Below are 27,950 nucleotides of genomic sequence, written 5' to 3'. Positions count from 1 at the left end.
TAATCCAACTGCCCTGATTGCTTCCCTGGGCCAGAGTCGTAGTGCAGCCTTCATGCATGGAAGGGACCACATCTTGGAATCATTGATTTGTTCCCCACTTGCTGTTACCCAGATGCCTTCATGAACAGAACGGCAGGGTAAGTTGGAGGTTGCACACAGGCACGTTCTTAATGTATATCAGGAGACTGGAGACAGGGAGGCTCTGGGTAAAGGTCTTGGAACTCAGATCAATGATTAGGTAAGTAATTAACTTGATTAGGGTTTTGTCTGGATTCATATGAGAGACTGTGACTTACTTGCCTCAAGGAACTGAAGGAATGTGGGTAGAAGTGGTAGACTTTAGAGATTATAGGGGGCATTGGGAAGTTGCTCTGAAAATCCAGTGTTTCCACAGAGGGAGAGGAGAGTCCTGATGAAGTTTGAAAGTGGGAAACTTTGGCGACTAGGGGTGATCATGTGAGACACTGTTGATAAATTAGTTGGCATTCCATTGTTGACAAATGAAAACAGAGATTCTGTGTTGGGGAGCTTCTTCCTTTAAGGCTGTACATTTCTTATGTGCTTATTAACTATGTTGGGCAGGTAGGTTCTTGTGCTTCTGCCCAGTGGTCCCTGTTTTGATCACTTAATACTGAGACGTGGGGCTGTTGCTTGTGGAACAGAGCCCTCCTTCTAAGTCTAGTTCATCCTGTGTTGTGTTTTTGATCATAGAACAAATTTAAATGACAGTCTTCATGGCAGTCCGTAAATATTTGAAGACTTTTTTTTTTTGGTAGTGGTTTATATGGATACTATCCTGGCATCTGCGTCACCTTAGGTACCAGTTGATACTGAGCTCTGAGCCCTTTTTCTCTCCCTGGATGTCTTCACCATCCCTAGGCTACTGTCTTATTTCAGCCCACCATCATCTCATTTGAATTCTTACAACAGCCTCTTGCCTGTAGTCTCTTCCCCGTTCTAGTACATTCTGCACTGTGCAGCTAGAATGATCTTCCTCAGGGAAAAAAAAGCTGATCATGTCACCTGCTTCCCCTCTCACACACACACAGTAGCTCCTCCATTATCTACAGGGTAAAATCCAGACTTTGACCTGGGCATGCAGCATATTTTGTAGCCAGGCTTTATGCTGTTCTTTTTTTTTTTTTTTTTTTTTTAACATTTTTTATTGATTTATAATCATTTTACAATGTTGTGTCAAATTCCAGTGTTCAGCACAATTTTTCAGTCATTCATGGACATATACACACTCATTGTCACATTTTTTTCTCTGTGAATTATCATAACATTTTGTGTATATTTCCCTGTGCTATACAGTGTAGTCTATTCTACAATTTTGAAATCCCAGTCTATCCCTTCCCACCCTCCACCCCCCTGGTAACCACAAGTCTGTATTCTCTGTCTGTGAGTCTATTTCTGTCCTTTATTTACGCTTTGTTTTTGTTTGTTTGTTTGTTTTTGTTTTTTAGATTCCACATATGAGCGATCTCATATGGTATTTTTCTTTCTCTTTCTGGCTTACTTCACTTAGAATGACATTCTCCAGGAGCATCCATGTTGCTGCAAATGGCATTATGTTGTCGGTTTTTATGGCTGAGTAGTATTCCATTGTATAAATATACCACTTCTTCTTTATCCAGTCACCTGTTGATGGACATTTAGGCTGTTTCCATGTCTTGGCTATTGTAAATAGTGCTGCTATGAACATTGGGGTGCAGGTGTCATCCTGAAGTAGATTTCCTTCTGGATACAAGCCCAGGAGTGGGATTCCTGGGTCACATGGTAAGTCTATTCCTAGTCTTTTGAGGAGTCTCCACACTGTTTTCCATAGTGGCTGCACCAAACTGCATTCCCACCAGCAGTGTAGGAGGGTTCCCCTTTCTCCACAGCCTCTCCAGCATTTGTCATTTGTGGATTTTTGAATGACGGCCATTCTGACTGGTGTGAGGTGATACCTCACTGTAGTTTTGATTTGTATTTCTCTTATAATTAGTGATATTGAGCAGTTTTTCATGTGCTTTTTGATCATTTGTATGTCTTCCTTGGAGAATTGCTTGTTTAGGTCTTCTGCCCATTTTTGGATTGGGTTGTTTATTTTTTTCTTATTGAGTCGTATGAGCTGCTTATATATTCTGGAGATCAAGCCTTTGTCGGTTTCACTTGCAAAAATTTTCTCCCATTCCGTAGGTTTTCTTCTTGTTTTATTTCTGGTTTCCTTTGCTGTGCAGAAGCTTGTAAGTTTCATTAGGTCCCATTTGTTTATTCTTGCTTTTATTTCCTCTAGGAGAAAATTTTTGAGATGTATGTCAGATAATGTTTTGCCTATGTTTTCCTCTAGGAGGTTTATTGTATCTTGTCTTATGTTTAAGTCTTTAATCCATTTTGAGTTGATTTTTGTATATGGTGTAAGGGAGTGTTCTAGCTTCATTGTTTTACATGCTGCTGTCCAGTTTTCCCAACACCATTTGCTGAAGAGACTGTCTTTATTCCAATGTATATTCTTGCCTCCTTTGTCAAAGATGAGTTGACCAAAAGTTTGTGGGTTCATTTCTGGGTTCTCTATTCTGTTCCATTGGTCTATATGTCTGTTTTGGTACCAATACCATGCTGTCTTGATGACTGTAGCTCTATAGTATTGTCTGAAGTCTGGGAGAGTTATTCCTCCAGCCTCTTTCTTTCTCTTCAGTAATGCTTTGGCAATTCTAGGTCTTTGATGGTTCCATATGAATTTTATTATGATTTTTTCTAGTTCTGTGAAATATGTCCTGGGTAATTGGATAGGGATTGCATTAAATCTGTAGATTGCCTTGGGCAGTGTGACCATTTTAACAATATTGATTCTTCCAATCCAAGAGCATGGAATATCTTTCCATTTTTTAAAGCCTTCTTTAATTTCCTTCATCAATGGTTTATAGTTTTCTGTGTATAATTCTTTCACCTCCTTGGTTAGATTTATTCCCAGATATTTTATTACTTTGGGTGCTATTTTAAAGGGGATTGTTTCTTTACTTTCTTCTTCTGTTGATTTATCGTTAGTGTAAAGAAATGCAGCTGATTTTTGAACGTTAATTTTGTAACCTGCTACCTTGCTGAATTCTTCAATCAGCTCTAGTAGCTTTTGTGTGGACCTTTTAGGGTTTTCTATATATAGTAACATGTCATCAGCATATAATGACACTTTTACCTCTTCTTTTCCAATTTGGATCCCTTTTATTTCTTTCTCTTGCCTGACTGCTGTGGCTAGGACTTCCAGGACTATGTTGAATAGGAGTGGTGATAGTGGGCATCCTTGTCTTGTCCCAGATTTTAGTGGGAAGCTTTTGAGTTTTTCACCATTGAGTACTATGCTGGCTGTAGGTTTGTCATATATAGCTTTTATTATGTTGAGATATGTTCCCTCTATACCCACTTTGGCGAGAGTTTTTATCATAAATGGGTGTTGAATTTTATCAAATGCTTTTTCTGCGTCGATTGAGATGATCATGTGGTTTTTGTCCTTTCTCTTGTTGATGTGATGTATTACACTGATTGATTTGCACATGTTGAACCAGCCTTGTGTCCCTGGGATGAACCCCACTTGGTCATGATGTATAATCTTTTTTATGTGTTGTTGGATTCTATTTGCTAAAATTTTGGTGAGGATTTTGGCGTCTATGTTCATCAGTGATATTGGCCTATAATTCTCTTTTTTTGTAGTGTCTTTGCCTGGTTTTGGTATCAGGGTGATGGTGGCTTCATAGAATGAGTTTGGGAGTATTCCCTCCTTTTCAATCGTCTGGAAGAGTTTGAGAAGGACTGGTATGAGTTCTTCTTTGTATGTTTGGTAGAATTCCCCGGTGAAGCCATCCGGGCCTGGACTTTTATTTGTAGGGAGGTTTTTAATTGCTATTTCTATTTCCTTTCTAGTGATCGGATTGTTCAAGTGTTCAGATTCTTCTTGATTCAGTTTTGGTGGACAGTATGTTTCCAGAAACTTGTCCATCTCCTCTAGGTTATCCGGTTTGGTTCCATATAGTTTTTCATAATATTCTCGTATGGTATTCTGTATTTCTATTTTGTTTGTTGTAATTTCTCCATTTTCCTTTCTTATTTTGCTAATTTGCGCTATCTCTTTTTTCTTCTTTGTGAGTTTGGCCAGAGGTTTGTCGATTTTATTTACTTTTTCAAAAAACCAGCTTTTGGTTTTGTTGATTTTTTTCTATGGTCTTGTTAATCTCTATTGTATTTAATTCCCCTCTGATCTTTATTATTTCCTTCCTTCTGCTGCTTTTTGGGGCTTTTTGTTCTTCTTTTTCTAATTCATTCAGGTGGTGGGTTAAATTGTTTATTTGAGATTGTTCTTCTTTTTTGAGGAAGGCCTGTATCGCTATAAACTTCCCTCTTAGCACTGCCTTTGCTGTGTCCCATAGGTTTTGAGTGGTTGTGCTTTCATTATCATTTGTCTCAAGGTATTTTTTAATTTCAGCTTTGATTTCCTCATTGATCCATTGTTTTTTCAATAACATATTGTTTAATCTCCATGCTTTCCTTTTTTCCTCCTTTGTTTCTCTGTTGTTGATTTCCAGTTTCATGGCATTGTGGTCAGTAAAGACGCTTGAGATAATTTCTATCTTCTTAAAATTGTTGAGGTTTCTTTTGTGCCCAAGTACATGATCGATCCTGGAAAATGTTCCATGTGCACTTGAAAAGAATGTATATCCTATTTTTTGGGGGTGTAATGCTCTGAAAATATCCACCAAATCTAGTTTTTCTATTGTAGTATTTAATTTCTCTGTTGCCTTGTTTATTTTCTGTCTGGAAGATCTGTCTAGTGATGTTAATGCAGTGTTAAAATCTCCAACTATGATTGTATGCCCATCAATATCCCCCTTTATCTCTGTTAGTAATTCTTGTGTGTACTTAGGTGCTCCTATATTGGGTGCATATATATTAACGAGTGTAATATCCTCATCTTGTATCACTCCTTTAATCATTATAAAATGTCCTTCTTTATCTTTCTTTATGGCCTTTGTTTTAAAGTCTATTTTGTCTGAAATCAGTACTGCAACACCTGCTTTTTTGGCTTTTCCATTTGCATGGAATATCCTTTTCCATCCTTTCACTCTCAATCTATATGTGTCCTTCTCCCTAAAGTGGGTCTCTTGTATGCAGCATATTGAAGGTTCTTGCTTTATTATCCAGTCTGCCACTCTCTGTCTTTTGACTGGAGCATTTAGTCCATTAACATTTACAGTAATTAATGATAGATGTGTGTTTATTGCCATTTTGAACTTATCTTTGCAGTTGAATTGGTATATCCTCTTTGTTCCTTTCTTCTTCCTTTTGTGGTTTGGTAATTTTCCTTTGTATTATCATGGATTTTATTTAATTTTTGTGACTCCTTTGTAAATTTTTGGCTTGTGGTTACCCTTTTTTGTAAATCTGTCAACCCATTACTATAACTGTTTTTATTAAACTGATAGTAACATGATCTCAAACCCATCCTACTGTTAAAAAAATTTAAAAAAGAAAGAAAAAAAATTCTATATTTCCCTGCCTCCCTCTCCCACTCTCAGTGATTTGTATGTCTTCTTTTATAATTTCATGTTTACTTTATTTGTAATTCATGAGTTATCACCTTTCCAGTTGTGTGTTTCTCATTTCTGTAGCATCCTGCTGCTTTTCTATTTAGAATAGCCCTTTCAATATTTCTTTTAGCATGGGTTTAGTGTTGCTAAACTCCTGCAGCTTTTTTTTGTCTGTGAAACTTTTTATTTCTCCTTCTATCCTCAAGGATAGCCTTGCTGGATAAAGGATCCTAGGCTGCATCCTTTTTTCATTCAGGGCTTTGAATATATCTTGCCACTCCCTTCTGGCCTGTAGTGTTTGTGTAGAGAAATCAGCTGAGAGCCTTATAGGGGTTCCCTTGTAACTTACTCTTTGCTTTTCTCTTGCTGCCTTTAGAATCATTTCTTTATCCTTGACTCTGGCCATCTTGATTATGATATGTCTTGGTGTGGGTCTATTTGGGTTCTTCCTGTTTGGGACCCTCTGAGCTTCCTGTACTTGGATATCTGATTCCTTCTTTAAGTTTGGGAAGTTTTCAGTCATGATTTCTTCAAAAACCTTTTCAATCCCCTTTGATCTTTCTTCTCCTTCTGGGACCCCTATTATGCGAAGATTGGGACGCTTTATATTATCCCATAGGTCCCTTATGCTATTTTCTTTATTTTTTATTTGCTTCTCTTGTAGTTCTTCTGAATGGGTGCTTTCTATTGCCCTGTCTTCTAGATCACTAATTCGTTCCTCTGCATTATCTAGTCGGCTTTGCACAGCTATTAGATCATTCCTCATCTCTGTCAATGAGTTTACCCATTCTACTTGGCTCTTCTTTATAGCTTCAATTTCATTTTTAACATATTTTATATCTCTAAACACTATCTCTTTTAATTCCTTCAGCAATTCGATCACTCCTTTTTTGAAATCTTGATCTAGTAGGCTATCGATGTCTATTTCGTTGATCTTTCTTTCAGGGGATTTCTCTTGTTCTTTTAATTGGGAAAGGTTTTTCTGCTTCTTCATCTTGCTCATACCTCTTTGGCACTGTGGTTTATGGAGTATCAGTTGTTTATTTTGGTCCTTAAGGATTTTATCTATCTGATGCCTATTTAGGAATAGAACTTAGGAAAAAAAGAAAAAAAAATAAGAGAGAGAGAGAAAGAATTTTAAAAGAAGGGAGAAAGAGGGTTTGAAAACAGTGTATAATGAATAATAGAAGAGTGAGTTGAAGCAGAGTATTAATCGGGTTGAGACGTCCTTTTAAAACCTTTACAAAAAAAGGGGGGGGGGAGATGAATAGATGTATTTGAAACCTGTGTCTAATCAATAGCAGGACATCAAAACCCAAGAGAAATAGAAATGAATTAAGAAGTAAAGATTAAGAGAGTAATAGAAAATAGAACAGGTAAAAACAGATTTAAAAAAAAAAGAGGGGGGTTGTCGGTGTTCTCCTGGAGTCTGTGTGCTTTTACTGTGAAGTCTTTCTGTCTTCGTCCTGTTTTGGAAGCTCAGCTTGCTGTTTTCAGAGGCCCTCTGTTGGCGCCCTCTTCTGTGCTGCTCTCAGCACCTGTCGGCAAGCAGATCATGCCTCCTCCTAACACTGGGTCAGGTGCAGCTCTCTGCTGTGGGCAGGCGGGTCGCTGCCCCTCCGGATGCCGCAGTCAGATGTTGCAGACTGGCCAGGTAGGAGGGCGGGTCGTGCCCCCTCCCAGCACCTTGGTCAGGGGCTGTGTTCCTGCCCGAAAGGCGGGGGGGGGGGGGGGCCGCTCTCCCTCTACCTGCACCGCTGGTAGTTCCGCTGTCTGTGCAGCTGCGCGCTCCGCCCTGGTCGGCGCTCCGCGGGTGGGCTCGGGGAAGACCGAGGGACAGCCCTGTCCCTGCTCCGAGCCAAAACCCAGCTCCTTGTTTGTCTTTGTGGAGCAAGTTCTCTGAGGGACCAGGATGGAAGGATCCTATCTGCCCGGGGCTGCAGGCCCGTCTCAGTCTGGCCTTTGAGGCTGCTAAGCCCTTCGGTGCGGATGCAGGTTTCGCCCCCGCCCCCACCTGGGTGCTAAGCGCGGAGGATATGGAGACTTTGCCTGAGCCCCGCCTCTCTTCCCCCGAAAACTTTCCGCGGGTTTTCAGAGATGGGGGTGTGCACCCTTCCCCCGAGAGCACATCAACCTTGCTGTTTTATGGAGGGCCGAGGTTGTTCTGCCCTGTGCACCCACAGCCATGGCGCGCAGCCCCTTGCGTTCGCCCGGGGCTGCCTCCGTGCAGCCACTTCCGTCCTCCGCCCGGCTTGTGCAGCCTGGCCCTGCCCACCGCTGCCGGCCCGCGTCTCAGGCTGGGTGTCGGGGGGACGCTCTGTGCCCGTTTAACTTAGTTCTGTTAGTCAAGGGCTGCTCTGTACAGATCCGAGCCTCGGAGGCTCCCCCTCCGTCCCGCTGGCCTCTCAGTTGGAGAGGGGAGACCCAGCGAGCGAGCTCCAGTCCTCCTTTGCCGCTCCCTCCCCGCGGGACCCGCCCCGCACTGCTTTGCCTTTTGTTCTTTCTTTTTTCCTTTTCTCCTACCAGATTTTTGGCATCTTTATCTTTTGAAGAGGGCGATGTTCTGTCGGAGTTCCACAGGTGCTCTGGTTGGCTGAGTGGGTCTGTAGATGTGGGTCTTGGTGTATTTGTGGGAGAGGGTGACCTGCGAGCGTCCTTCTACTCCGCCATCTTCTCTGTCTTCCCGCTTTATGCTGTTCTTCAGTTACTCTTGTCCCCATCCCCCCGGGTCCTACCATCCTAAGAACCTGCTGTTTTCTAGACCCACCAGACCCTGTCGTGATGTGGCACCTTTGCCTCAGCTGTTTCCTCTGCTCAGAATGCCTCCTTCACTTCTGTGACTCCCCGACTGCAAGTCCTTCAAGGCCCGACTGAGGGTCACTACCATGCTGAATCCTGAGCTGTCTCAGGCAGAGCTAGTCATTCGAGTCCTCTGAGTCATCACAGGACTGTGCATAGCTTTGAAATAGCAGTGCTTACTGTGTTTACTCTAGTGGCCAATTTCCTAAGCCCGTGTCTCCCACAAGACCATAGCTTCCTCCAGGGCAGGGATGATGGCTTCCTTATTTATCTTGCAAAACTTTTAAGCATTTAGCTCCTAGCCTGGCACCAGGGAGATTCTCAGATGTTTGAATTCACTTACTCGTTCAATCAACACATGAGTGCTCACCACTAGGGGTAGGTACTGTTTTAGTTGCTGGAGCACAGCAGTGACCAAAACACCCCAAATCCTCTGCCCAGCTTACAGTTTTGTGGGGAGAAACTGACTATACACATAATAAACAGAAACGTGATATGATATATTAAAAGATGATAAATGCTACAAAAATAGAGCTGGGGAAGGCCTGTTAGGAGTGCTGAGGGCGGGAGTGAACATGGATACAGTTTTAACAAGGGTGGTCATTGTAGAAATAGAAATGACATTTGAGCCAAAACTTGAAGGGGTGAGGCATGAATAAAAGAAAACGAACAGTAATCATGTCTTCCCTTAGATTTTTTCTTCTCAAGATTTAACATTGCCAGGACCATCAACCATTCTGAAGAGATCTATTTTCTAGACTTATCATTGCCTCATATTGCTTTTGCATTTTCAGACCTTAGGATCCAGACCAAATGTCCAATTTTCATCTTCTGCCTGGTAACATTTCAGCTTCTGAAATTACTGAGCCATTGCAGCTAGGAGGGCTTGTGGGCCATGAGATGGCGTCCCAGTTTCTTGCTTGGACCGTTGCCTCTGGGAATTTTGGGCTTTCTCTGTGGCTCTCACCTTTAAAACGTCTTTTTCTTTGTTTAGTTCAGCCCATGTTTATTTAGTACCATGTGCCAGATACCATGTAAATTGAAAGGTGCACTGAGATCAATGCGTCATAGCCTTGGCTACAAGCAGCTTCTAGCCAGCTCTCCTCCTCACGCCGAAGTCACCACATCAGCAAATTGTGTTCTCGGATAGGTGCTTTAAAGCCCAGGAAGGATTCCTTCAGGCAGTGTGGCTAAGTTGAGAGTACAGCTTGTCTATTGGCATAGCTTCATGCCAAGTCTTGCTGGATTCCCCTTGTTCATGGACAAATCCATGAAGGGTAAATGCACATTTGGGTTACAGCACCTTGGTAGCAATTTGCATAAAGAATCCAGGGAGATCACAATGTGAAGGCCAAACCTTTAAAACTTTTGACCACTGAAGAACCACATCTGACACCCACCGACCCTTTCCACCCCAGTACCCCCTGCCTTGGCTCCTCTGCAGTGGACAGCCGTGCTCAGTTCCTCACTCCCCGACTGTCAGCTTTGTTTCTGATTCACGTTTCAGATGGCATTCTTTCACAGATGCCTAGATCTCTGAATATAAATAGAACAATGGGGAATAAAAGTGGTGATTGTTGGTATGATTGCCTTGTTCCTAGCTTAAAGGGGATTTCTGCTCATGATTTAGTTTTTACCTAGAAGCTGACTTATTCATCATGGATGAATAATTTTTTTGTTTTTGTTTTTAGTTATTTTCAGGATGTCTCCATTTACTGAGCATTTATATCAGAAATGGCTATACTTTTCTCACCTGTTATGATGATCATTTGGCATTTGGGTGATTGTTTTCTTTATCTAGCAACACGACAAGTTTTATATATATATATATATATATATATATATATATATATATATATATTTTTTTTTTTTTTTTTTTTTTTTTTTTTCAGTAGGAGAAACTCAAACAAAGTGTAGTAACACTTTGTATATGGGGAAGACCCAGGAGAACTGATTCACTTACATATTTCTTATCACTCATTTGTTGGATGACTCACTCGCTCAAGGAGTTATTTTTAAATGTACTGTTGGACTTGTACTGTTCATTTATGTTTATTTGGGAAGTTAGTATCAATATTCATGAAAGAGGTCTCTCTCTTTCCTTTTTTTCCTTTGTCATCTTTTAGCATTGATGTTAGGTTTTGGTTTTTTTTTTTTGAGATTTTGGAAGCTTTTCTTCTTTATCTAGGAAGTTTTTTTTTTTTTTAACCTTTTTATTGTGGAAAATGTCAAATATGTACAAAAGAAGATAAAACAGTATAATGAACAAACCCCATGTATCCATCACTTAGTTTCAGCACTGATCTGTATTTGGTCAGTCTTGTATATTCCCCCATCCTGTAGCCAAAGCTAAATTATTTTACAGCAAATCTCAGATAATACCTGAATTTATTCTTCATATTTTTATAAAACAACTTGTAGATTAGGCCAAAGTCCCTTTGACCACTATTCCCACTTGCTAGGCCCCTCCCCAGAGGTTCTCACTGTTATCAGATGGGTATGTGAACTTCCTTTTAGACTTTCTCATGTGATCTTTTTCTTTCTTTCTCCTTTTGGCATATTAAGCAACATGTAATTTCTGACATTTCTCTACTGAAGGAGTTACGCTGAAACCTAATTAGATTGTGAAAGGGCAGAATCAAAGATATGTAGGCAGAATGACGGATGCAGAGCCTAGTGACCACATTGAGAGTGAGAAGATGCGGGTTTATGCCCAGCTCTGCTGCTTACCAGCTATGAATCCTTTGGGAAATCACTTCTCTGAATCAACTTCCTCATGTATAAATTGCAGATCTAGAACTGACTTTACAGGGCTGTGTGAGGGTCAAATAAGAAAATGTGCGGGGGTATTTTGTAAATGATAAAACATAGGACTTTTATTATTGCCCAGGTGAGGCCATTTTAAGATAAGCAGAAGCTTCAGGAGAGGAAAGTATTTGCATATCACCTTTGTTAGAACTTTTCTAAGGATTAATAAGCCTGCGTTACAGCAATGAGAAGGGGCATCGCAGATGTTGATGGCAAGCTAGCAAGATTACGGGCTTCTGTTGGAGGGCAGTTTTCATCTAGGGATGGGTGCCAAGCGGATGGGTTTGCCCTGCAGGGCACACTGCCATGTGGTCTAGGGGTGTCCTCTACCTCCGTTTTCAAAGGGATGCTCCCTCAAAAGTTGGACTTCCAGATGTCCTAGGGAAAGACCTGGCCTTACTGCTCAGTAGCTGGTAGCTTTGAGAAGTGTGTTTCACTTCCTCATTTGTAAACATGGGCAAATAATACTTTGTATAGTTCTGAGACTTTGTTGGGATAATACATTTAAAGGGTTTAGCACAGAGCAGACAAGAAGGAAATGCTTATCCTTACTGTATTTCCCCTAATATCTGACCTCACCGTTAATTAAGCAGTGACACTGCTTCTTCTCTTGCAGGTAGGAGGTGTGCAGTCTTTGGGGGGAACAGGTGCACTTCGAATCGGAGCCGAGTTCTTAGCTCGATGGTACAACGGAACGAACAACAAGGACACGCCCGTCTACGTATCCTCACCAACCTGGGGTGAGTCCTGTAGCTGTAGCAAGAGAAGAAACAGAGAAGCCGGGGAGAATTATCCTCATGATTCTCACTGCATACACTGAAAATGTAACCCAGCCCTGGATCACCTGACATTTGGGAATGGCTTGAGCAGTGGATTATGGCAGTACACGAGTAACCTGACACTTACCTTCAGATTAGGGATCCTTTGTCCCAGGACTCTTGGTGAACGTGTATGTTAGTGTATATTGAACCTTCCCAGAGGAGGGAGGGCCCTCTGTAAGGCAGCATGACTGTGACTCATCGAACTTGTTCCTGGTTACAGTCCTTCCTCTCAGCCTTAACCCCTCACCTCAGTGTCGCCCAGTAGACTTTGAGCCTGCGAGGACCCTGGAAGGTGATTTGCATCCTTTCTAATTAAGCCTCCTTGTGTTTGTGCAACATGTAATGTTTTATCCCTTTGCTTGCAGAGAATCATAACGGTGTCTTTACTGCCGCTGGATTTAAAGACATTCGGTCCTATCACTACTGGGATGCAGCGAAGAGAGGACTCGACCTCCAGGGTTTCCTGAATGATCTGGAGGTGGGTGATTAGAAGAAAAAGTAGAAGAAATGCTATGGTGTCAGGAGGAGCAGGGAAAGGTCTTTGGATCAGTTGATAAATGAGAAAGTCTGGGACATCCTACCCAAATCGATGGTGGTTTCTGAAATGGCACATAGGAGGGAATGCCTGCCCTGTGTACCCCAGACTCTGTCCCCCATTCTTGCTGCTGGCAGAGCTGACATAGCTTCCTCCTCCTCAGAAAGCTCCAGAGTTCTCCATCTTTGTCCTCCATGCCTGTGCACACAACCCAACTGGGACAGATCCAACTCCAGAGCAGTGGAAGCAGATCGCCTCCGTCATGAAGGTAACAACTGCCTTTTCAGCACATCTCCTAAACATAGTGTGTATTAATGTTTGATGTATTCAGAAATAATATCTGTTTACTGAAGAATCTGGAAAATGGAGAAAAGCCCAAAGAAGAAAATAAATACTAACTGTAAATTCTGTTACCCAAAGAAAGCCACTATTAATATTTCAGCATACAGAATGTTGGTTTCTCTCCTTTTTTTCCTTTCTTTTTTTTTTCAGCGTAGTTATACATACACATATATTTATTTTACAAAGATGGGATCTTTTTGTCTATACTGTTTTGTAACATATTTTGTCTTTGATTTGAACTCCTTTACGTATCATTAAATGTTTCGTTGTTTTCTGTGCATGGATTATATCACATTAGGAATTTGGTTAAATCAATTGATGGCCATTTAGAGCTCAGATTTCTTACTCCTGTGAACAATGATATAATAAACATCCTTTTAATTATTTCTTTGGGATAACTTTCTACTTTGGAATTTCTAGCTCAAAGTGTGTATGTTCTTCATGAACGTGTTTAAAGAATGCTTCTTAAGAAACTATTATGTGCCAGGTGCCACGGTGATACAATAGTGAACAGAGCAGAGGTGGTCTGGCCCTTAAAGAGCATACAGCCTGTTTGGGGACACAGCCACGTACTGTGAGACAGCTGTGTTGATGGGGTCATAGGGAGGCACATAGCCCAGACTTTGGGGAGTGTGTGTGTGTGTGTGTGTGTGTGTGTGTGTGTATATGTGTGTGTGTATGGTAGTAGATGAAGCCTTCTGCTCCTGAAAGAGGTGGCTTCCACATTGAGACTTGAAGGATGAGGACAGGCTGGAGCTGGCAGGGAAGGAATGTTCGCTGCAGAGGGAAGAGTATGGTCAAAAGCCGACAGCAGAGGTCACGGTCCATTTAAGGAAGTGAAGGTAGTTCTTGGTATGGGCCAGAGTTCCAGGGGAGGAGGGGAGTGTGAGTGATGAGGCTGGAGAGGTAAATGGGGGCCAGGTCCTGTGCCGAGGCATCCGACTTTATTATGAGGGCAGTGGGGAGCCCCTGGAAATCTGATGTCATGAGTGATGTGATCAGATGTGCCCTGTTGGCGAAGCAGCATCGTGACACTCTAGAACAATATACTTAAAAAAAAAAGAGGCTTACTGAAGTTGTTACATTTGTTGGTTGGTATTTAGTTGAACCGAGAAGCAGGTGTAAAGTGGAGACGGATGCAGGAAGGAAAGAAGTAGGAGGAATAAACTGTGTGAGAAGTTCCTTCCAGGTGCCAGTTGGGGAAGGAAGGCCGGTGTCTGAGGTCGGTTCCAGGAGGATTTCCTGCCCTGACTCGCTCTCCTTCCTCGCAGCGCCGGTTTCTGTTCCCCTTCTTTGACTCAGCCTATCAGGGCTTCGCATCTGGCAACCTGGAGAAAGACGCCTGGGCCATTCGCTATTTTGTGTCTGAAGGGTTCGAGCTCTTCTGTGCCCAGTCCTTCTCCAAGAACTTCGGGCTCTACAGTGAGTGCTCTCCTGAGTTACAGCCCAGCCGCCCCAGCCCTGCCCCCACCACGGCCTCAAGGCTGATTTCTCATCCCTCTTTTTAGATGAACGAGTGGGGAATCTGACCGTGGTTGCAAAAGAACCGGATAGCATCCTGCGGATCCTTTCCCAGATGGAGAAGATCGTGCGAGTTACGTGGTCCAATCCCCCCGCTCAGGGAGCGCGAATCGTGGCCTGCACCCTCTCTGACCCTGAGCTCTTTAAGGAATGGTAAGGGGCCCAACGCCCAATGGACGACGGGTGGGGAGGCAGAACAGCGATTGTCCCACTACATTGAACTGTCTCTTCCTTTATTTTGGTGGAGGCAGGACAAAATTGCTTGAATCTCTGTGTCAGATATTTCTGTCAAATAGGGCTGCCACCTACTCACCTGTGTGTAACACGACACTGGGAACATAGGAGGGAGGCACTCAGTGAATCAGTGAAGGGGAGTTTCCCCCACTCTCCTGCCACGCAGACTTCCTCCCCTTAAAGTTGGGAAATACAGGGAGGAATTTCTCATAGAATAGACTGTCCAGCTTCAAGTTAGTGCAGCAATTTTGGGGCTCTTCATTCTTATCTAATTTATATATATCTTATTTTTAAGCAGAGTAATTTTTGTGTAGTAGCTAAATCTGTACTCTGTACTTAATTAGGCCTGATAAAATATATTACCCTTTCTCGATCAGCACCTAGGTAAAGTCTGAGTTAAAACATAAGTGGAGGGGGCAGAGTATAGCTCAGTGGTAGAGCATGTACTTAGCATGCACACGGTCCTGGATTCAATCACCAGTACCCCTGTTAAAAAATAAATAAACCTAAATTATCTACCCCCCTCCAAAAAAAATCTTAAAAACAAACAACACACATAAATGGTATTACAGCCAGTATACCTAAGACTAGCTATAAACTCCATCAGTACGTAGAGCCCTTTCCTTCTGCCTGGTAAGTCTGTCTCTTCTGGTCTCCTTATCCACCCATCCATATACCATAACAGGCAGGTTGTGATCCTGTTTTCAGCTTATAGATTAAATTGCATTTTAAAACTTTGTATGTTTTCATGTACCATTTCTCCTGTCTGGATTGGTATTCATATTGCTGCACACTCAGGACAGGTAATGTGAAGACAATGGCTGAACGCATTCTGACCATGAGATCTGAGCTCAGGGCACGGTTAGAAGCCCTCAGGACCCCTGGAACCTGGAACCACATCACGGATCAGATTGGAATGTTCAGCTTCACCGGGTTGAACCGTAAGTGGCCCCACCACCTCAAACGCTCACCGTCGGACACAGCACTGCTCTCAGATAGTGTTCTTGTCGCCCAGTTGGTCAGCTCTTACTTAGGAACAGAACAAGTTAGGTGTTCTCTGTGTGTCCCATCCATCTCCTGGACCCCGTGAATCTCAGAAGAGCTTTGTTGTGGTCTCCCCTCCTGACCCATAACTCAGATATTTTCAGTTTTGTGGGCTGGGAATTGACTGAGCCAGTTGGAAAGTTAACAGGATTTGTAGCTTGGAGCCTTGATTTATGAAACATTTTTATAAATGTACCTTTTGGCTTTTCTTTAATCTTAAGTATAAATACTACATATGATTATTATCTAGGGACCTTATTTCTTAATAAGTCTTTCCTAGTCTCCAAGCATTGCCTTCAAAAAGGGGTTACAAAATTCTCTCTTCATTTCCTAAATAAGAACTTAGATTGGTAGTTGGAATTAAAAGCCGAATGAAAGTCTAGCGGGCAGCCAGCCATGCATGATCTTGGCCAGGCGCACCAGTGACTGGCTATCCCTTCTGTTGATAGGGGTTCATTTATTTAATAAGTAAATCTTGAGCATCTCAAGCCAAGCCACTGGTCGCATGGTGCAGATGTGGCCACTCGCTTGTGTGTGGAGCTTGTGTCCGAGTGGCTCTGGGGACAAATGCGTGCCTTTTGGTAGTAAGTAGAACATCAGAGGCGCTGTGAGGTACTAAAACCGGGGCTATCAGAGTGCCTGTCTGAAGTGGGCTCAGAAAAAGCCAAAAGAAATAAATATAAATAAGAAAAGTGGTAGAGATTGTGTATTGTAGACCCACTGAAATACTGTGGGGTAAAATGAGGCTACCCAAGAAAGGAAAGGGATAGCTCAGTTAGCCATAGGTGTCCTCCGATTCTGGAAGAGGGAATTAGTCACTTGATTAAGGAAAGCCAACCTTATACAATTTTTAAGATATTAAACATAATAGAAATGGTGTTTAGTAGTAATATTCTGAAAGTTCACAAGGTGGGACTATCTTCCCATAAAATAGTCATATCGTCCCCCTCTCCAGAGTAGGAAATTAGTTTTATTATGAATTGAAAAGTGGTGAGAATAGATCTGGGTTTATAACATAAAGTTATATTTTTAGAACTTGGCACCGTTTACCTTTTTAAAAATAGATTTTTTTTCATCCCAACATTTAGGAAAAATTTTAAACGCACAGAAAAGTTGGAGGAATCGTACAGTGAACCCCACGTGCTCACCTAGTTTCTACAATTCTCATGTTACAGTACTTCTTTTATTACATTTTATCTATAAAAACAGGGGCTTTCATCCTGAAATGATATTTTGGAAATTATGGGTGTGTATATTGGCCTTTTCCTAGGGAAAAAGTCCCTAACTTTTACTAGCTTCTCAATGGTGATTCTCCCCTCCCGAGAAAAGTAGAAAAGTTTCATTTCTATTTAAAAAAACAGCGTGGGAGTCCTGTAACCACATCATCTGCCTCTGGGCCACAGGATTTACAAGTGTGCTGTGCCCATGCCTTTGTTGGTGTGCGAGGTTAGGCGCTAGCTCCACGATGGCTGTAATTCACACAGTTAAAGCTGGTCAAGGCTGCTTCTGAAGGTGGCTTTGTTTGGAGGGGCCACTGGTAGCACTGAGTTTTTTTTCACCTCCGTACAGAGGCAACATAGAGCCCTGGCTAAGAGCTCAGACTCAGGAGTTCCTCTGCCTGCCTTAAAATCCCAGGTCCACCACTGACCAGCTGTGCGACCTTAGGAGGGCCACTGACATCTGTAAAATAGGGATGATCAGATTATTGTCAAGATTAACTGAGCTAATACAAAGTGCTTAGAACACTGCCTAGCACATAGTGTTTGCTCCTCTGATGATTATAATTTTATTACCGTCTTAGTCTGCTTGCGCTGCTATAACAAAATGCCACAGACTGGGTGGCTTAAATAACACAAATTTACTTCTCACAGTTCTAGAGGCTGGGAAGTCTGAGATCAAGGTACCAGCATCATCAGGTTCTGGTGGAAGCTCTCTTCTTAGCTTGCAAATGGCTGTCTTCTTGCTGTATCTTTCCATGGTGGAGGGTGGGGGGAAGAGAGACAGACAGAACGTGTGGGCTCATGCAAGCTCTCTTTTCTCCTCTAAAAAGGGCACTACTCCCGTCGTGCGTGCTTACCCTCATGACCTCATCTAAACCTAATTACCTGCCAAAGGCTCCACCTTCTGATACTATCGCAGTCAGGGTTAGGGTTTCAACATATTAATTTTGGAGGGACACAGACATTCAATCTATTACAATTATTATTATGCCATTTCCTCAAATTGATGGTGTCTTAAGGGTGTTAACTACTTTGGCCAAAAAGAAAAAAATATCAGCGAAAGTTCTCTCACAGCTTTGCAATAGAGCAAAAAAGCTCTAGAGATTGTGGCATAAAGGAAGGCAGGCCCTTCCCATTTCATACATGAGTGTTTCTGCAGACTCACGGGAAAGCCCTCCTGCAAGCGTGTGGATGAGACCTTAGGCGGGCCTGGTCTGAGAGGTCCCTGTTGGTTCACACACACAGCATTTATCCAGCACCTCTCATCTTGGGGCCTCGTAGAATGTATTGTGAAAAGGAGATGTCAAAGGGAAGTTGCTCTCGGTGCTCAGGGTTAAGCAAAGACGGGAAGAGATAAAGGAAGCGCTTTGTAACCAGGTTTTCCTATGGAGGGAATGTGCGTAAGTCTATGGGTTGTTTTGGTTGAGTTGATAGGGTGTCCTGGTGAATGTAACGTGCAAGGTGTTGTTGGGCGGTAGTCCCAGATGAAAATTCCCGTCAAGAGGAGACGTGCGTGTTAACGCTCTGGGGATTAGAGAGTTAACTCAAAAGAGTAGTTTCCAGAATCTATTGAATGTATTTCCCATTGTGTCGACTGGACAAAATAGCCCCTTTTCTTTTGCTTCTCTCTGTGCTTGGAGGAAGAAGGAAACTGTAATGGTCATGGAATCTCTGAATCTCCATTGCTTAAAGGATTCCTATGGCCCTGATTATGTATCTCTTTTGGTTTTCAACAGCCAAGCAGGTTGAATATCTGGTCAATGAAAAGCACATCTACCTTCTGCCAAGTGGTCGGATCAACATGTGTGGCTTAACCACCAAAAATCTAGATTATGTGGCCACCTCCATCCATGAAGCAGTCACCAAAATCCAGTGAAGAAACAACACCCAAACCAGCACCACCAAAGCGGCCCTGTCTCATGTGTTCCCTGCCTGCACAAACCTGGTTGTAGACATCACAACTAGATGAGAGACAACTGAGGGGCAGAAGAAGGCTGCTCTGGTGAGATGGCTTCTGTTTCAGTTGGCCCTGCAGGAAGAGAACATCTCTTAAAAAGAAATGGGGGCCTGGGATGAGAGCCCTTTTGGAGGCCAGAGCAAATTAAGGCTTTTATTTGAGAAGAATAAAGAGGTACTTTGATCATGAGATGTAGATGTCTTGCCCCCTCGCTAGAAGCTGGAGTCTTGCCCATGTCACTCATGTGCTTCTGTGTGTGCCTTTACTCTGTACAAAGTCTAGTCCCAAAGGTCAAGTTGTCTAAAGAGCCAAGTGTGATTGTGGGTATTGGCTGTGTCATTAAAACTCGTCATCTTGACCCAGCGCATCTGTCTTCCTCTTTCCGCATGGTTGTGTCCCTAGCCCTAAGCTTAATTCTTTAGGGCAACCAAGGTAAGAAATATATTTATATCTCACCCACACATTTAACTGAACTGAGAGTTTCACAAAACAGTATTTCTCCTTGCTGTGTGTAGTGCATTCTGACACTTTCTATTCTATTCTGTTATGTTATATTTCACTAAAGAAATAAAAGTGCTGATTGAGACCCATGGACTTGATTTTGTGATCCACTAATGGGTTGTAGCCCCATGGTTTAAAACGAATGCTATAATGGGATTTACCAGTTGCCAAAGAAAAACTAAAATGTATTCTTGCAGCACGCCTCCCTTTGGTGAACTCACTGTACCACAGCCCTTTGTCAGCTTTGTGGGCTTGTCCTTCGGAGACCAGCCGTCTTCTTACACTGCTTAAGAAACTGGACTTCACAGATTCATGGAAGGGTTGACATCACTCAGGGTGATTCTAGAACACAGCCCCTCCTGCTGCAGTCGGAGTACCTCCTAGTCTGTTGAAATAATTAGAGCCACTTAAACATAGATCACATTTTCCAAGGAGTCCAAGGGATTTTCCAAATAACAGTTTTGTAGAACTTGAATCTTACTTAAAACAAGAGGGCTACTACTTGGAGTTTTAAAATAGTGAAAAATAATTCCTTTTATCTGCCCCATTCTAGGATGCCTCTGATCTGAGTTGTCATAAAATCCTACAGAGTTGAGGGACGATGGGGTCTTAGAAGTCAGCAACTCCAGCCTCTCTCCCCCAGTGACTAGTCTCTTCTGTGTTGTCCCTGACTCATCACTTTCACCTGGGGTGGGGGTGGGGGGTGGTTCTTTCAATACTTGGTGAAGCACCCCATTCTACAGATGGAGCACCTTCCTTAAAGAGACCCTCTACCTTGATCCAGAATTCAGTCACCATCTGTCCTGCTCCCCCGCCCCCCTCCCTTTAAATCACAGACACTAAGTCTACTGGCGCTTTTAACTGATGGCCTTTCAAATATTTGAGAGCAGCAGTTGTTATTCCTTGTTTTTGCTTTTCCATGTGAAGCCCCTCCCTCCTCCCATCCTTCAGGGTCTCCTCACAGATTTGGTTTCCAGATCCTTCTCCCAGCCGGATCCCCAGCAGTCCTTCAGATAACACTGCGCAGGTGTGTGACAGCCTGGTGGATGGGAGCGGAGGTGAAGTGATGTGATGGCCTCACACTCATCGCTTCTTTACCTTCCACTCTAGTTTTCTACCAGTATTTGTTCTCCTTCCTATTTAAAGATGCTTGCCGTTCCTAAGGGAAGACAGGCAAAACAGCCGTCGAATGATTCCGCCTTCTGTCCTCCCCAGGCACAGCTTTACACCATGGATTCTCAGCAAGGGTGATGGTTCCTCCAAGGGGCAACAGTTGGTTCTTGGGGGCAAAGAAGGTCTCAGATATTAAAATATTAAAATGGCTTGTCTTCCAAAGCACAGTCCTACCTGACAAAATCTTATTTCTGGGTATTTAATTTCTCTTGTTGGACAGAATTTGAATTTAATTTTTCTCTTCAGGGGGATTGCTAATTAAAACTGGTCAAAAACACTTGCTTAGACCAAAGTATCCCTACCAAAGTGCTAAAATGTTTTTAGTAATTTAAAAAAGCCCCAATCTCAATGGGAACCTGGCTTTCTTGCGTATATTTTGGCCAGTGTTCCCCGCAGCGTTTTCTACTTTCCCACGACTGTTCACATGCAAAGGGGCATCTGGGCAAGTCTGGGAAAAGCTGGGCCTAGCAAGTTACGAAGGTTTCTTTACTGCAGGACTTCTCAGTGCGTCTCAGAGGCTGGCGCACACTGTGAACTTCACAGCCACTTCCTGGCTGAGGAACCTTGGGCAGTTCATCTCCCTGTTCACAGCCCATTTCACAGTCTGGAAAACAAAGACAGGCTGTAAAGCCGCCTTCCCCGAGTGGTTTTGAGAAAGAAATGAACTAATAGATATTAGCACAAGACTTGGCACATAAAACCCTCAGCAAAATACTTGTTACTGTCATTTATTATTACTGTTAATGAAGTTAACAGCCTCTCTGGAGGCTCCTGGGAAGAATTCTAAGTCGTTCGGTGCAGGCCACTAACTGTCCTGTGTGCTAGTTAGAGAAACTGGTAGGTGTCAGAGTCCAACCTTCCACAGAGACATTAAAGGCCCCAACACCCCTTTCCACCCATCTGGCTGGCCTCTCGCTCCTGCGTTGGTTTGAAACTGACAAACAAACCCTGCCTGCTCCTGTATTCCTTTTCCAGCCTTTAGTTGGAGATCACTGGAATTGGGCCACTTTGGCTCCTCTCCAGAGGGCCTGCAGAAGCGAGCCAGTGTGACCAGCACATTATCTCAGGGGCTGTTCTGGGTCTGGCACCCCTGACCTTGAACTTGGAAGGTGCCCTCGCACATCACAGGGGTCCAACGTCATCCTCATGCTCCTTCCTTGTCTTCATTCACACTCTGGCTTCTCATCTGGGTTTTACTTTCCATTTCTGGCATTCGTACCTGCAAAATCTTACCTACCTCACATCCAAAGCAGAGCACCAGGGCTTTCCTGTAACATTCCCTGCAACCTCACACCTGGGCCCGAGAGGTGTGCCGCTTCAGGCAGCTGGGCCTTGGGTGGGACAGTTAACGTGTACACCACCTGCCCTGCATCTTAAATGAAACCACTTCGGAACTCTGAGATGCTAGGGCAAGGAAAACAGCCATGTTCCAGGAAAAGCATTTTTATTTTATTTAAAAATTATTTACAATTTTTTGAGCCTTCATAAATGCTTTAAATTTCTCTCTTTTTTTAACCTGAAGAAAATCTTAGGTTGGGAAGGGGAATAGGGAGGGGAGTGGTGAAAAGCTCCTTAGGGATTTTGTGAAGGGATGGATGTAACGCAACAGCAGTGGCCTGAGTCCAATGGCCTAAGGGGTAGGTGAGCCCCTAAAGGAAGGTGAGCCAGGCCGGCCCCCTTGGGCCAGTGGCCAGCTGGGCAAGAAGACTGCATGATGGCAGTCCTTGCTTGAAACTCACCGTCCACCAGTTTGAGTCTGAGGCACCCAGCACCGAGGGCTGACACTTCGCCTGTTTCTAAGCAGGCAAGAGTAGGTGTTGGGGGTGGGTGGTAGCTGTGAGTTGTCTAAGAGAAGTCATGCACTGCTGAGCCTCAGGCAGAGCCAGGCAAGGGATGTGAAGTCAATAATACACTGCTAAAAAAGGCATCTCCAGCGAGAAAGTCTATTTCCACATGCTGTGCCCCTCCTGTCTGCAACACCTGCTCTGTTTTGGTGGGGAAGGGGGGCCAAGTTACATGGGGTGTAGGTTGTACAGTACTCTAGGGTGTGCCATGAATTTCTGATAACTTCCACTTGGTGGGTGCCACCTTCCCCCATCGATTTGATGGACACTTGAGAAGACCACTTATAAAATCTGTCTTGAACTACCCAGTATTCACTTCACTCTGCATTGCAGAAACTTTGGGCTGAATGTTCCACTAGTTAAATTAGTGGGTTTTAACACTTTGTGGGTCAGAGACCTTTGAGAATCGCATGAAAGATTTAGCCCTCTGGAAAACACACATAAGAACACAGACACTAAATTCTGACAGAGTTAGGGGTTTCCTAGACCCTCTGAAGTCCAACAATGGACCCCCTGGAGCGATGGACCCCAAATTAAGAACCCCTGAGTTAAAGGTTCCCATGGGTAAGCATTTTCCTTTGAGCCGCAACCAACCCAGAGGAATTAGCAGCCTCCCCGATCCCCATGTGATTATTGATTGACTGGATGTGGGGACTTACAGGTAATGATTTTGGAGGAAGGAGAGGGAAGCCTGGATGGTATGCCCAGAGAAAAGTGAGGGAATGGTTTGGAGATTCAGCAGGCATCTCTGGATCACTGGATTCCTGATCCAGGGAACCCAAGGGATGGGAGATACATCAGAAAGGGAGACAGGTGTCCCAAAGACAACCTTTACCTACTTCCACATTTTCCCTAAGGCTAGCTGTGTGGTTCCAGATCAGAAAGTTTACTCAAGTAAGTATGTGCAATCATCCTGCCATCTGGTGGCTACGCTTGGAATTGCATCTGCCCCAATATCCAGGTGAAAAGCCAGAGATCTGCTAAGATTTTGGAATAAAGTACACTTAGCTGACTTGCTGGAATGGAGTAAGGAGTGGGGTTGGGATGCGGGGAATAGATGAAAAAGAAGAGTGATTCTTCAACGTTCCTGTGTAACACACACTGAAGTCCCGTGAGAGCTTGCATCCTCCTGGCCAACTTGGGCACTCTTTGGCTTGTCATGGCTAAAAACTTTTCCACATAATTTTTCTTTTCAACTTAGAACCTGAAGTTCCATCTCTGGCTCCCATTTGGGTCTCTCTGCCCCCTGTTCCTCCTCTTCCGGAGCAGATTTATTGATGGATTGATAACTGCTGATTGGGAGCCAAAACAGATACGTCCCTGGGAAATACAGTGACCTGAGGTTCCACCTCACGCTCTCTCTGTTCCAGCTGAGACACACCCCCCAGGCTGCTGGAAGCCTTATCTAACAGGAAACTGGTCACTGACAGTTTTCTGTACTGTAGCTTCACATGCCAGCATGGCTGAGTCCCACTGCTCGGAAGTTCTGGAGGAATTTTTGGTGCTTCTCCTGAACTAACCTTCCCATCTGCTGCTCCAGCCGCCTATGTGCCTGTCTGCCAGTGGCACCTTTTGACATAAGCTAAGCATGAATTATGGCACCAGGGGACACCAAAGAACAAAAAGAACATCAGGGGGCCCAGAGTGGTTTTATCAGCTGGCAGTCATTTGTCCGTGCTGTGGACAAGACCATTTCTAGCAACGTTCCACTGGAGGCACCTCCTTCCGTTACGGCCATGGCAAGGCTCTGCGTCAAACTGGAGGCAATGAGGGGAAAATCCTGCCAAACTGACAGCTAAGGGTGAAGAGGAAAGCAGAACACTCTGTCACCTGTGGCAGGCCTTGGGGAGAAGAAGATGATGGGAGGATGGGTTCTCCCCAAAGTGCTGGAATCTCACGCACCCCGGCCTGTCATGTGATGAGAGGCGTTAAGTTGGAGTTTTCCTCAGAGGTTCTCTCTCCATCTGGTGACCTCTTCCTTTTTCGACCACCTGAAAAACAGTTTGCAGGGATCACTCTGTAAGCCTGGGAGGACATTCATACTCTTAGTGGTCCAAGTGCTCTTCAAAATAGAAGCAGAAACGGGGACAAACCCCTTGATAGTTTGGCAGGAAGTAATCTGCGTTGTCTCCTGGTGCTGACATCAGCATATTTGCATCTTGAAAGATTACAATGCACCTTCTACCTGAGATGACATCTCCAAAAATGCCACACACCCAGGCTAATGCCAATGGAGTGGCAGTTTCCTGAGAGGAATGCGTGGGGCCCACTTAACGCCTCAGGATAATCCCTCCCCATCCCCTGTAGGCCCGGCTGGAATGACTGCCAGACACCCTCTGAGAGAGTACTGGTCTCACAGCCTTTGATGTCCCTGAGCCGGGGTGCTAGGAGTAGCTGGGAGCCATCCCCAGGGACCTACATTCTCTAGATCGGAAGCAACTTCCCTTCTGCATCGGGGCACGTGGAAGTAATTACATAACTGTTCTCAAGGATGGAAACACACTCTCTTCCTGACTCTGTTGTTTTTAGGGAGGAGTATTTTCCACTTTTTTCTCTCTGCCATTGACTTCCTTCTACGGAGGATACTGATTTCTTTTTTATGGAGTCTCCTGAACACAACTTACTTCTTTAAAGGCCTGGAGACTAAATATTATAGGTTTTGCAGGCCATTTGGTCCCTGTTGCAACTAATCAACTGCCGTTGTGGCTGCAGATAACAAGGGGGTCGATGACCCAATGAGTCTTTATTTCTAAGAACACGCAGGGGAGGGTGGCCAGAATTTGGACTATGGCCATGGTTTGCAGACTCTTGTCCTAGATGACCACCAACTGAATGGGACAGATCCCCAGACTATCAAGGGTGCAGCTCCGGCCAAAGCCCTATTATAGACTTCCACGACTGTACCTCATTAGCGTTCCCCAAAGGAGTCAATGGTTTCTCTTACTAACCAGCTGGTGGGTGGCTTTCGTCTGGGTGAAAAGCTACTCACTCAAGGTTCTCAGCAACTTCTTGCCCATGGTTTCCTCGAAGTCACTACTGCAGGGGCTGGTCTCTGTGTCCAGGTTGATATGACAACATTCACTATCTGATGCTGAGAGAAAAGAAAGAAGACAAGCCTTTCCACCTACACACCCAGAGATCTAGGTAGGCTGTTTTTGGATGATGTTCCTTAGCAGGTGAAAGATCAAAACCAGAGCCAAGGCAGTGATGGCTGTGACACGGGAGGGATGCCAAAGCCAAAGGCTCTAATTAGTTACAAGAGGCATCTTAGCGCCACAAAAGGAACAAAGAGACAGAGAATAAGAGTGGGAATCCAACTCTCCAAACACTGGCAGGAGAGGACAAGAAGATCTCCACTCAGTATCTGCCAGACAAAAAGCATCTTTGGGGACAGTTGGCTGGTGTCTCCTTCCTCGACATGCAGAGATCCTGGAAAATCACAGGGCTCAGATCTCAGTAACAATTACACACATGTCCTCTCTTATCCCACAAGATCCAGGGGGGATTTAGGGAGCCACCAAGTTTCAGAGCCGGGAAGGGACCCGGGCTTTTATTGCCAGTGCTTGTGAAGCTCACCGGGGAGGGAGGCAAAGCAGGTGGTGGACACTGCACCGCACCTGAAGCCATGAGGCTGAGCCCGCCTGTAATGCGGTCTGTGACCCTGGCAAGTCACTTTCCTTCTCCAGGCCTGGGGTCCTCACGTGTCAGACGGGAGGATGGACTAGATGATCTCCTCCATTTTCATTCATTTGATACAACTTCTTGCTACATGCTTTAGCTACAAAAATCAGTATGTGCAGGATAAAAAGCATCAGTTCTAAATCTGAGTCCTGAAATGGTGATTATGCATGTCCCAGATTTTCTGAGTTAGCCACAAGTTCAAACATGTCCCACTGACTTCAAAAATCTACACACACTTGTCAGGTCATTGCTCTGGACTTGAGGGGTCTCAGATTATGGACTGGGGCAGGTCCGGAAGGTCAGGTAGGGTGAGTGCTGGCATGGGGGTGGATGTAGGGGGCAGCTGAGTGCCTGGGGAAGTCTAGCTCAGTGAGGCAAGCACAGAAGGCTCTCAGGACCAGTGGGACACTGGGAACTCGGAGCAACACCACTCTCAAGACAAGCAGTCAATGTCTCCGAGGGAGGTGATATGATCTCGGACCTCAGGACAGATCTTACAGATCACTGCTAGTCTCTAGGCCCAAAGGAAGGAGCCCTGTCAGTAAGAGTGATGGCTGACCTCAGTTTTCTAGTCTTTACATTAGGCCTAATAATAAGGACCTAATGTTTAGAGAGCATAGTACCGAGCACTGTGATGTGCCCTCCTATAGATGTTAGCTCATTTATGCTCAAAGCTACCTCATGAGCTAGCCACCATGACTTATATCCACTAGCATAAGGAAACGTATCTATTAAGATAAAGAAACCAAGACTTAGGTTAAAGTGACCTGCCTCAAGTTGCACAGTTCTTAAATGGAGAGGCCAGGTCTGAATCCAGGTGGAAACCTAGTTGACATGGTTCTCACACACTGTCTTCCTGGGGGAATGAGTTAAGGTGGATTTGATGCATGGTAGGTGCACAGTGTTAGTTTCCCTTTCCTGGTGGCATAAGGAGGTGGAAGTTTTACATGGGGGCTGGGGTCCCAGATTTCCCTCACCCAGCTCGCCCTGGGCCAACCCAGCACCCAGTGGCCTTGACCTCCACCTTGCTCCTGTGGGGCCCAGTTTCCCTCCCTGACCTGCTTTCATAGGAACAGCTGCAGGAGACAGTGAGAGCTGCTGTGTGCTCTGCTCCTCGAGGTCTGTCATTTCCTCCTGGGTGAAGGCCATCTCCTCCATCCTCAGGTACACGACTTCGCCGGGGCTTCTCAGCCCATCTGAGCGGCTGCCTGGGGAGGACAGTGAGTGCATCATCTCTCTGCATTGGAGGAAACCTGGGGCTCCATGAGGGCAAGAAGGCAGCTCTGGGCAGGGCTGAGGAGGAAGGTAGGACCATCCCTACCAACAGCAATCCAGCCCATCACCTGCCCAACTGACTTACACGGTAGGCTGTTCCTGTTGTGCAGGAGGGTGACAGCAGGGTCATCCTTGGGGGTCTGAGGTGTGCCCCGGGTCATGGGGGCCTTGGTGGAGTCCCCGTCAGCGAAGGCCTCCATGTCGGGGGACTGGGGGGAGCTGTCCATGTGGCAGGCAGTGAGCGCGTTCTGGTACTGCTGCCGCGTGATCTGGAAGGAAGAGGCAGAGGGGGGCGGAAGCTCAGGAGGAGCTGGGCAGAGCCCTCCCTGGATGTGGCCTGGCTTTCTGAGTTCAGAAGCAGCCCCACTGGGGTGCTTTGGAACCCCTGGTCTCTGTGGCCCGGGATCCACGATCTGGGCCTTCCCCAAGCTGTACCAGCCCAGCAGTTAAGGGACAATGAGGGAACCCTTTGCTTATTTGCCACCAGAGTTCACTCTGTTCATTTTTATCAGTGCACCTTCTGAGACTCAGGAGAGGATGGAGGGCATCTTCCATTATAGGTGGCTGCCCAAGGGGAAATTGAAAACACAGGCTTATACTATTGTCAAGGGCCCTCTTCCTAAGAGTCAGT

The 27,950-nt window shown here is 44.6% G+C and overlaps 2 protein-coding genes across 4 annotated transcripts in view; one reads left to right on the top strand and one right to left on the bottom strand.

The window, feature by feature from the left end:
* Positions 1 to 19,431, top strand: part of GOT1 (glutamic-oxaloacetic transaminase 1) — a 29,397-nt gene extending 9,966 nt beyond the window's left edge. Inside the window, exons 3-9 of the mRNA XM_010974416.3 lie at positions 11,788 to 11,911; positions 12,358 to 12,470; positions 12,691 to 12,795; positions 14,141 to 14,291; positions 14,378 to 14,543; positions 15,423 to 15,565; positions 18,625 to 19,431. Coding sequence (XP_010972718.1) covers positions 11,788 to 11,911; positions 12,358 to 12,470; positions 12,691 to 12,795; positions 14,141 to 14,291; positions 14,378 to 14,543; positions 15,423 to 15,565; positions 18,625 to 18,764 — 942 coding nt within the window. The 3' untranslated portion in view covers positions 18,765 to 19,431. The remainder of the gene's footprint in view (positions 1 to 11,787; positions 11,912 to 12,357; positions 12,471 to 12,690; positions 12,796 to 14,140; positions 14,292 to 14,377; positions 14,544 to 15,422; positions 15,566 to 18,624) is intronic.
* A 2,515-nt stretch (positions 19,432 to 21,946) lies between these two features.
* CNNM1 (cyclin and CBS domain divalent metal cation transport mediator 1) overlaps positions 21,947 to 27,950 on the bottom strand; it is a 49,382-nt gene continuing 43,378 nt past the window's right edge. For 2 of the 3 annotated variants that reach the window (XM_010974415.3, XM_031461579.2), the window contains 4 exons: positions 27,405 to 27,588; positions 27,103 to 27,252; positions 25,353 to 25,454; positions 21,947 to 24,354 (listed from right to left, as the gene is read on the bottom strand). In XM_010974415.3, coding sequence (XP_010972717.2) covers positions 24,275 to 24,354; positions 25,353 to 25,454; positions 27,103 to 27,252; positions 27,405 to 27,588 — 516 coding nt within the window. In that variant the 3' untranslated portion in view covers positions 21,947 to 24,274. Of the gene's footprint in view, positions 24,355 to 25,352; positions 25,455 to 27,102; positions 27,253 to 27,404; positions 27,589 to 27,950 lie in introns of those variants that run through there. The other variant, XM_031461580.2, reaches the window with a different exon arrangement.

This window comes from Camelus dromedarius, chromosome 8, assembly GCF_036321535.1.
Source record: "Camelus dromedarius isolate mCamDro1 chromosome 8, mCamDro1.pat, whole genome shotgun sequence".
NCBI lineage: Eukaryota > Metazoa > Chordata > Mammalia > Artiodactyla > Camelidae > Camelus > Camelus dromedarius.
This window is presented reverse-complemented; position numbering and strand designations above follow the sequence as displayed.